We start from the raw sequence: 9937 nt of genomic DNA, 5'->3' as shown, positions 1-9937 counted from the left end.
CACCACCACCTCCATCACCACCACCTCCACCACCACCTCCACCACCACCACCTCCACCACCTCCACCACCACCACCTCCACCACCATCACTATCACCACCACTACCTCCACCACCTCCATCACCACCACCACTACCCTCTAACACCAAACAAAAGAAAGGAAGCTCATGTGGCCCACACCGCACAATTCCTCCCCCTCATGATTGCTTTTGTTGGAAGCCCCACACCCAGAGACTTCAGGGCCATGCGTGTAGAGTCCTCTCAGTGAGGACACACTTGCCCGTGCACACATATCACACATGCTCAAAGGTGAGTAGTTGACACAAGTATGAGCCACACTTGGATCCAGGGATTCCACACAAAACCAGACCAATCAGTCTCTCCATACGCCCTGAGGAAGCCCAAAGCAGGCTTTGGGGATCAACATCCAGACTTTCACAGATGCCCAGCAAACACTAGCCCAGAGCTCCAGCCCCAGGCTGTTATGTAGCCTAGAGCCAGAACAGTTTTCCATTAAGATGGGATCCTCAGAGTCACACAAGAATGTTTCTCACTGTGGCTATTGTTTTTCTTGTGAATCTGGAGCCACCCTGTGAGAACTATCCTAGGACTTTTGACCAAGACATGTAGATGTTAGCTCCATGCTAAGGATGAACCCAGCAATCTGAAAACAAGGACCACACCACAGGCCCAGAGACCAAAGGGAGACCCACGAATAAGGGTCTGTTTTCTGGTTTGGATCAGTAGGAGGACCCTAAGTCTTGTGAATGAGCATACCGGTGCCGAGGTCACACCGTTTACACAGCACACAGTTCCACATCACAAACACACGTCACACTGATGCATACGTATCCAAACACAGCACGCTGCGTGCGTCTTGCCATCCATCAGAAGACTTAGGTCAATGTTATTCACAGACATTGGAAATTCCTACTGTTCTCAGTCACACACGTGCACAGAACTGCAAGCACCCACCTTGAGTCCACACAACCACACTGGCCTGTGCATACACGGTACTCACACAGAATTCTCAAACCGAACTCCTTGACTGCTTCCCAAGCCAATAGGACCTGTGCACACCTCCCCAGCCCCTTGCTCCACTCACAGCCCTGCCACGGCTCAACTCGTCTTCTCCGACAACACCTATTTTCCAATAACTCCATTTTCAGGTGTGGGAAACTTTTCTTCAGGTCTCTAAAAGAGGAAGCCCCGTAGATCCTTCTGTTGCTGTCCCATCTGCCCTACATACCCAAGTCATCCCTCATTTCCTAGCCTGTCTCCTACAGATCCAGCGAGAGAGAAAGTCACCGTAGGCAACCTTCTGCCTGAGCCCTGGGGTGCTGGCAATAACAGCTGTCTCCGGAGGATGCGGAGGGAGGGAGGAAAGGTGTCAGCTCTGTGCAGAGCTGGGGGGCGCCCGGGGAACAGAATGACGCCCCGGAACATCTTCGGAGCCGCCCTAAGCTTGAAGCGCACGGAGCTGTCCGTTCAGCACCACCGCGCGGCTCGGGGCTCTGGGCCCACCGCAAGGCGCACGGGCTCGGTTCCCACCCCCGATCCGCGGGCGCCTGCGGCGTGGGCTCCTGCCTCTCTTGGCGGGTGAGGGGCGCGCGAATCGGAAGAGGGGGGATCCACGAGCGTCGGGGCCACGCAGCCACCTGTGAGCCTTTCGCGGCTGCAGGCGGCGGTGTGTGGGGCCCGAGACTGAAAGGAGGCGCACGGCGGACCCCGCCTGCCCGGTGGCGGGGCACACACACAGGCGCACACATCCACATCCTCGCACCCGCGCGCACTCGCGCAGGCAGCCGGCTGTGGCCACCGTGGTGATGCTCGCCAGCAGATCGGGGAAGTTTCCCGCCGGCCTCGGCCGCGGGCGCCTGTGCACCCAGGTAAGCGCTTCCAGAACGCGCAAGGCGAGCCCGGGGAAGGCGCAGCGCACGCGGCTGGGGGCACTGCGCCAGTAGGGCGCGGGATTGGGGGTGGAGAGGGGGCTGGGAAGGGGATCGGTCTTTGGAGGCTGGAGACCTGGGACCCTGAGTTGACCCTTTTTCCCCTGGGCCCAGATTTACGGACTGGAGCGGTGAATTTCCCCGCCCCCTCCCAAATCTCCGCGCCCCCTTCTTGGCCCAGCCCTGCCAGTGCGCATCTCAGCTTGGGTCCCGCCTGTCTGCGGCGAGAGGGCGGGGGCGTATCCTTGGTCTGCTCACAGGCAAGGTCAGCACGCAGCCCCCATGGGCTCTCAGAGCTTTTGGGCGCTACTCCGGGGAGGAGGTGGAGGCCCGGCTGCACTCGTAGAAAGATACACCCTTGCCTTGCCTTGGGAAGGGGTCAACCCCCATAAAATCATTCCCACACCCCAGTGTCAGACCGCACACAGAGACCCTGCTGGAGAAGATTGGGTCCTCCAGAGGAGGGTGGGGAGAAAGAAAAAGAGAGACTGGGGTGGGGAGTGCAGGAGCTCACACAGATGCGGTTTCTTCTGCTTTCAGGTGTAGCGCCCCCGCGCGGACCGGGCTTCTGGGCATCTCCAGCATGACCCGCCAGAGCCTGTGGGACGTGTCCGAGGCCGACGTCGAGGATGGAGAGATCCGCATCAATGTGGGCGGCTTCAAGAGACGGCTGCGTTCCCACACGCTGCTGCGCTTCCCTGAGACGCGCCTGGGCCGTCTGCTTCTCTGCCACTCGCGAGAGGCAATTCTGGAACTCTGCGATGACTACGACGACGTCCAACGTGAGTTCTACTTCGACCGTAACCCTGAGCTCTTCCCCTATGTCTTGCATTTCTACCACACGGGCAAGCTTCACGTCATGGCTGAGTTGTGCGTCTTCTCCTTCAGCCAGGAGATCGAGTACTGGGGTATCAATGAGTTCTTTATCGACTCTTGCTGCAGCTATAGCTATCACGGCCGCAAAGTGGAACCTGAGCAGGAGAAATGGGACGAACAGAGCGACCAGGAGAGCACCACGTCCTCCTTTGACGAGATTTTGGCTTTCTATAACGACGCTTCCAAGTTCGATGGGCAACCCCTGGGCAACTTCCGCAGGCAGCTGTGGCTGGCATTGGACAACCCGGGCTACTCAGTCCTCAGCAGGGTCTTCAGCGTCCTCTCCATCTTGGTGGTGTTGGGATCGATCATCACCATGTGCCTCAATAGCCTGCCCGACTTCCAAATCCCCGATGGCCAGGGCAACCCTGGCGAGGACCCCAGGTTCGAAATCGTGGAGCACTTCGGCATCGCCTGGTTTACATTCGAGCTGGTGGCCAGGTTTGCTGTGGCCCCTGACTTTCTCAAGTTCTTCAAGAATGCTCTAAACCTTATCGATCTCATGTCTATTGTTCCCTTCTACATTACTCTAGTGGTGAACCTGGTGGTGGAGAGTTCCCCTACCTTGGCTAACTTGGGCAGGGTGGCTCAGGTCCTGAGGCTGATGAGGATCTTCCGAATTCTCAAGCTGGCCAGACACTCCACTGGCCTCCGCTCCTTGGGAGCCACCCTGAAATACAGCTACAAGGAAGTGGGGCTGCTCTTGCTCTACCTCTCGGTGGGGATTTCCATCTTCTCTGTGGTGGCCTACACCATTGAAAAAGAGGAGAACGAGGGCCTGGCTACCATCCCCGCTTGCTGGTGGTGGGCTACCGTCAGTATGACCACCGTCGGGTATGGAGATGTGGTCCCTGGGACCACAGCCGGGAAGCTCACTGCCTCTGCCTGCATCTTGGCAGGCATCCTGGTGGTGGTATTGCCCATCACCTTGATCTTCAATAAGTTTTCCCACTTTTACCGGCGCCAAAAGCAACTCGAGAGTGCCATGCGTAGCTGTGACTTTGGAGATGGATTGAAGGAGGTCCCCTCGGTCAACTTAAGGGACTACTATGCCCATAAAGTTAAATCCCTCATGGCAAGCCTGACAAACATGAGCAGGAGTTCACCCAGTGAACTGAGTTTAGATGATTCTCTACACTAGTTGGGATGATTTGTGATCGCCAGACATACCTTGCCGATCCGCCTCTTGTGCCTTTGGCACAATCCAGGCACCGTAGGGTTAGGACATAAAGAGTTATCCTGACCCTAGAGGGAGAGCTGCATGGGATATGAGCCCTAGGTTGCTTTTGCAATGTTCAGAGTCATTTTTTTAGAGGATGGTGTGTCAAACACCAAGCCTTTGCACCTTTCAATGAAGTGACACTCACTGGTCTTTGCATTATGGGCATAAAATGTTCATCTTTCTGCCAGATGAGTATATAGAATGACGATCTCTCTGTCCAATGTGTACACTATTCTAGTCTTGATGCCCCAGTATCACCTGTGAGTAGAGTTTTCTGTGCTCCCATTTCTGCGGTTGTTTGTGTGAACTCTATACAAAAAGCCCCGGCAAGTCTGTCCGGTGGAAACACATCTGTCTATGGGGTCAGCAAGGATTATCATGAGATTCGGATCACAACCTTGTGAAAACAGAATCTCAATTATTTATCCATTGCTTTCCCCTAATTTCCATACCAAAACAGAAAGATTGCAAAGCTAAGCACACTTAACTAATGCAAGTAATGCAAGTCTTCTTTTTCCTCGGTTCCGTCCTTGTGATGTGCATGGATATGCTAGTCAGTCTTTAGAAAGATGTGTATTGATGTGTCTCTCCTAAGTGTCAGTATAAGAGAATGTTATTCAGTCCACATGTAGTAAACACTGAATGTTTTTTTCCTAAACAGATAGATTAGGGACAGGGACTTTAGCTAAACATGGGCCAAACCCTAGGATGCTATAAACAGACTTTATATAGGCTAAACCTTTTCATTGACAGTCAGGCCTCTATTTTTCCTGAAGGAATCATAGAGACCTTTATTTCTGGCCAAGATTACTAATCCAGGCCATTTTGACCAAAGTTTTCTGTGTCTTGGTATTAGCATGTTTTTTTCAAGTATTTCTTTTTAAAGATGTTTAGGAATAAGGTCGTGTGTCTTTCTCAACTAGAAGAGGTTAGTGTTGCCTTGTCATTGTGAGGTGAGCATCGTTAGGTTGCTAGCAAGGGCAGTAGCTTAAACATTTTCTTGCCTGCTCTGAAAGCTCGTCATAATAGGACAGCCCTTTTAACTTCAAGCAGAATTCTCTTTAGGTAGCTCTGCTTCTAGGACACAGGATAGTACGTAGACATTTTGATTGCCTTGAGCTCCTGCCGTGCCGTGGAAGCCCGGTAGTGCAGAAGAGTATTCAAAATACAGATGTGTGTGAAGACAGTGTGGCTTACCCAAGGTGGAAACGCTGGAGTTCTTATTTTCATTGCAATTGCAGGGTTTTCTTGTGGGAAGGCCAGAAGAAAAGAAAGAGTTATAAAGCCAAAAACTACTACTTCATAAAATATAAATGACTGTGAATTTCTTGAAAAAGCTTAAACCTTTCGACCACTAAGCTTTGTTGAAGGGTTAGCACTATTTCCTTTCCCAATGTGTTCCTCCTCTGCAGATAGTCAGCATAGATGCTATGAAGGGGAAGCTGGGCCCCCTTTTAAGATAATTCTTTCTCATCATCCTTTACATAACCCAATGGTTTTCCAGTGGCTTTCGTTATTGTTAAGTCTTTGGCAAGGCTGTAAGAATCTACGACCTAAATAAGGAGATAAATGGGCTTTTTTTATCCAAAGTTTGGACCTACTCTCAATTGGTCCATTTTGTGTTTTAGTCGGGTAAGGATAATCCACACCTTACGGGGTATGGAGTGGATCGCCTCAGAGGGCTTTGTGTACTAGTGTTGTCATGGCTACAACAGTGTGGGTGATTTGTTGGGTGAATGCACTGGCCACTTGATGTCCTTGAGCCTCCAGTTCAAATCTTTCATCAGGTTGGAGTTTCATGAAGGGCAGAGGGAGGCAACCTCTTAGTGCCTCCATGTAGACACACCTACGTGTGTGATTCCAAAGCAGCAAGGATGTGAGATGAGATGACTTACAGGGCCCTGCCAAGGAGACAGAAGACAGGGTTGTTGGCACACGGAACTCTTCAGTCCTGGAAGATGCACTGAAGGCAGGTGATAGCATAAGCCTGTGAGGACCGTTCCGTCTGCTGAGGCTGATGGCACAAGGTCACGGCATGGTATCCACATGATATCCATGGTCACTGACCATGAAGCCGAGGCAAAGGAGAAATGAGGCAAGAGGCCTGCTAACTTAGCCACTCCAGTAAGGATTTTCCTAAACAAGTGGGTTTACCACCGAAAAAGAGATACCTCTAGTGGGTACCTACAAGGGTACGAAAGCTGGAAAACTTGACTTTGCTTTTTGGTAATGACTTGTTTTATCTGGTGCCTTTCTTTGGGGGAATCCCAAAGTGCTTTAGAGACTTTCTTTTTTTTAAACATTTCTTGTATATATATATACATGTATGTATACTTGTAAAAAATATTTCTTTGCCCACCGAGACTTTTAGTCACCTCTGAACTGAAAAGGTCCCATTGGCATCAAGTTCTCCAAGCAGAGGTTTCGGAGACCTCGAGAGAGGGCACCCCAACTGATGGGGTCACTGCAGTGAATTCCCCTAGAAAGTGAATAGTGATGCCAGGGACTCCGGGACACCGAGGTGCGACGTTCACAGGTGCTGGCTCAGAAGCAAAGCCTCTGATTGGCCATGTTAGATAACGCCCCCACAGCAGCAGTTTCTCTTGGTAACCAGGGCAGGGCAGATTAATTCTCTGTCCTGTCTCTGGGAACAAAGGCTACAAAGATGAAGTGTCCCCATAAGACTGTCAAGGTGACCAATGATCAATCCTTCCTTGGCGGGACACACACACGCACACATGCACATGCGCACACACACACGCGCAAACACACACATGCACACACACACGCATGTACACTCACACGCACGCACTCATGTTCGTGCGCACACACATGCACACACACATGCACACTCACTCATATTCGTGCACACACACATTCACATGCACACATGCACACACACAGTCACTCATGTTCGTGCACACACACGTTCACGTGTGTCCAGCTAGTGGCTGAAGGGCAGCTTTACTCCTGGCATTTGATCTGTTCAGTGTCACTGGGACAGATACAGTGGCCGAGCTTTCCTTGCAGCATCTGTTTGGAAACGACATGTGCTCGTTGTACAGACGCACTGGTCTGAGGCTGTGTTCCCCACCAGACGTCTTCATTCCCCAGGTTTGCTGCCGAGGAGGGCGTGTCGAACGCCGAGCTTATGCCTTGCTCATCAGGTAGTAATTGGTGTTTAATATCCAAATGTGCTATTTCTACTTATCATAGCCCTCGAATCACTGAAATGCCTGCTAATTATTGCTTCGTTTCAATGAAAATGACTTGTTCTGCACTTTGGGATGGCGGCGATCTGTACAGGCTGTGTGGTCTCTACTTGAAGGCTTAACCGGTATTTCTTTTGTGTGAACAGCATGACTTGTTCCACGGTTGTAATTTTAAATACCGAGAACGCTGTATTTGCAATGTCGGTTTTAACACCCATTAACACACTACTGTGGGGCATCCTGACGGCTCTCTGCTGCACCTTCTGTCTGAGTCCTGTGCTTGAAGCTGCTGTGCCTCGACTCTGGAACGAGGCACATGACCGACGTAGTCAGGATGCCAGCCTTGCAAATGTGTAGATTAAACAGAAAACAGTTATCTAACTTCCTTAAGCCCCCTCAATTACACGCGGACATTGGGAAGCAAGGGACTGGGTTGCCTGTAAAGGCCGAACTGGTGTTTGTTTGGTTTTGTGTGTGTGTGTGTGTGTGTGTGTGTGTTTATGTGTATGCGGTGTGTGTGCATGTGTGTGTTCATGCTCACATGTGTGTGGAGGCTAGAAGTTGAATTTCGTCATCTCCCTCACTCGAACCTAGCACATCTGTGTTGCTGGTCTAGCTAGCCAGCTTGCTAGAATGCTTGCCTCTGCTTCCCATTGCTGGGATTATAGGTAGATCATCTGCCTCCTCATGCTTACATGGGTTCTGGAGATCTAAATGACGGTCTCCTCAGCCCCAAGGCTGAAATTTCTCCTTCTTGGTGGAGGCAGCAGTGGGAGGAGCTTTCGCTAAGAGCTGGTGTCACTGGATGCTTGGTAGAAGGCTTGTTACATTTTGGGGGGTCCCCAGTGGACCAGAGGCTCCTGAAAGATTTCCTCCTCATTCAGTGCCCTGCTTAGAGCCCCCACAGCCTGCTCTGACAGCCCCGCCCTGTTCCACAGTGCCAATCTTTTTGCTACTCAAGTGGTTACTGATAGTAAGCCAGGTCTGTAGTACTCGTAGCATCCAGGGTGATGGGTATGAATATTGTTGGATTCGTGCAACTTGCTTAGTTCTCCCCACCTGGAACTCAGAGGCTAAGGTCTACCGGAGGCCCCAGGGGAACCAATGAGAGGGGCACCACTTGACTGTGCTTTAACTCCTGGCCTTTTGCGATTTCTTTTCCATTGCTTCAGCGTGGGGAAGACGGATGGGATAACCCTTAAAGCCGGCTTTTTACCTCAGTATGAAAGCAGAATCTCAGCGTGCCTCTCAATGTCCTCATTATAGCACAGAGCTACCCCACCTCTGATTTATTTGTAGGCGAACAGAGGTTTCACCCTTCTCTTCGGCAGGCAGAGAGGGATAAGGGTCCTGGGGACAGGCTTGGGCCTAGTGTCTGGTTTAAGTGCCTTGAGTTTAAATAAGCAGCCATTGTCTCCCGTGGGCTTTAACTTAGTCACACATCTTATATGAATAAGTAATTCAAATTTCTGCTATTAAAAATTATTAGGCAGAGAGGGAAAAAAAATGGGCATTCCATTTGGTTCACTTTTGTTCTGTCTTTGTGAAGCTAGGCAGATGCTTGCTCCTGTTCCTTGAGTTACTGGGAGGTTCTCCGTGTGTAGCTCAGAGGTCTCACTGCAGGGTGCTACATTCTGCTGGAATCCCCTGGGAGGCCGAGGTGAAGGTCGTTGCCAGAACCAAGATGGCGCTGGACTCTTACCGTGATTCTGGCTCCCATCTAGCGGGGTGTGACTTGACTCCAAACAGGATCTTTGCATCTCACAAGGCAAAACAAACATCCACTCCTCAAAAATAATGTGCTCAAATGTGAAAAAAAAAGCTTTTTTTTCCATTTTTTTATTTTTTTAATTGAGCTAGATATTTTTCTCTATCCACTCCCTTCCTCTCCCCTCCCCTTCTCCCCTTCCCCAAGGTCCCCATGCTCCCAATTTACTCAGGAGATCTTGTCTTTTTCTACTTTCCATGTAGATTTAGATCTAAATATGTCTTTCTTAGGGTCCTCTTTGTTGTCTAGGTTCTCTGGGAATGTGAATTGTAGGTATTTTTTTCTTTATATCTAAAAGTCACTTATGAGTGAGTCTGGGTTTTCTCACTCAATATGATGTTTTCTAGCTCCATCCATTTGCCCGCAAATGTCAAGATGTCATTATTTTCCCCACTGTGTAGTGCTCCATTGTGTAAATGTACCACATTTTCTTTATCCATTCTTCGGTCGAGGGGCATCTAGGTTGTTCCCAGGTCCTGGTCATGACAAAGTCCATCCCTTACTTTAGGATCTTTAGACAGCGTTCTGCCGAGGACCAGCCCTGGACAAACACTGCACGGTGCTGCGGATCTGAAAAGCTGGCTTCCCGCCTTCTGCTGTCCTCGCAACTAGCTTCTCCCAAGCAGATGACAGGGTTCCCCCCTGAGTTGTGGAAATTCCTATCAAAGAAAATGAGGATGGGAAGAAGGCAGGAAAAAGAGAGGAGGAAAGGAAAGAAGTTACAGGAGAAAACAAAGAAATAACAGAGAGAAAAACAGAGACCAAGAGTCGGACGTTTGTTGAGATTAAGGAGGAGACAGAGTCAAAGAGGCTGATGAAGGTCAGAAAGAAGGCAAGAGGCTCCTCCCTCCCCCTCCCCTTTCCCTCCCCTTACTCTTCCCCTTCCCCTTCCTCTTCCTCTCAGTTCAGGG

At 50.5% G+C, this 9937-nt stretch overlaps 1 protein-coding gene across 1 annotated transcript; it reads left to right on the top strand.

Annotated features, from left to right (window-relative positions):
* Nucleotides 1-1450: 1450 nt before the first annotated feature.
* On the top strand, nucleotides 1451-6824 carry Kcns2 (potassium voltage-gated channel modifier subfamily S member 2). Its single transcript, XM_005368133.3, has 2 exons — nucleotides 1451-1888; nucleotides 2489-6824. The coding sequence occupies exon 2, from the start codon at nucleotides 2532-2534 to the stop codon at nucleotides 3963-3965; it is 1434 nt and encodes a 477-aa protein (XP_005368190.1). The 5' UTR covers nucleotides 1451-1888; nucleotides 2489-2531; the 3' UTR covers nucleotides 3966-6824.
* The last annotated feature ends 3113 nt before the right edge of the window (nucleotides 6825-9937 follow it).

This window comes from Microtus ochrogaster, unplaced genomic scaffold (genome assembly GCF_000317375.1).
Source record: "Microtus ochrogaster isolate Prairie Vole_2 unplaced genomic scaffold, MicOch1.0 UNK29, whole genome shotgun sequence".
Taxonomy (NCBI): domain Eukaryota; kingdom Metazoa; phylum Chordata; class Mammalia; order Rodentia; family Cricetidae; genus Microtus; species Microtus ochrogaster.
Note: the sequence above shows the minus strand (reverse complement) of the source record. Positions and strands in the feature narration are given on the sequence as shown.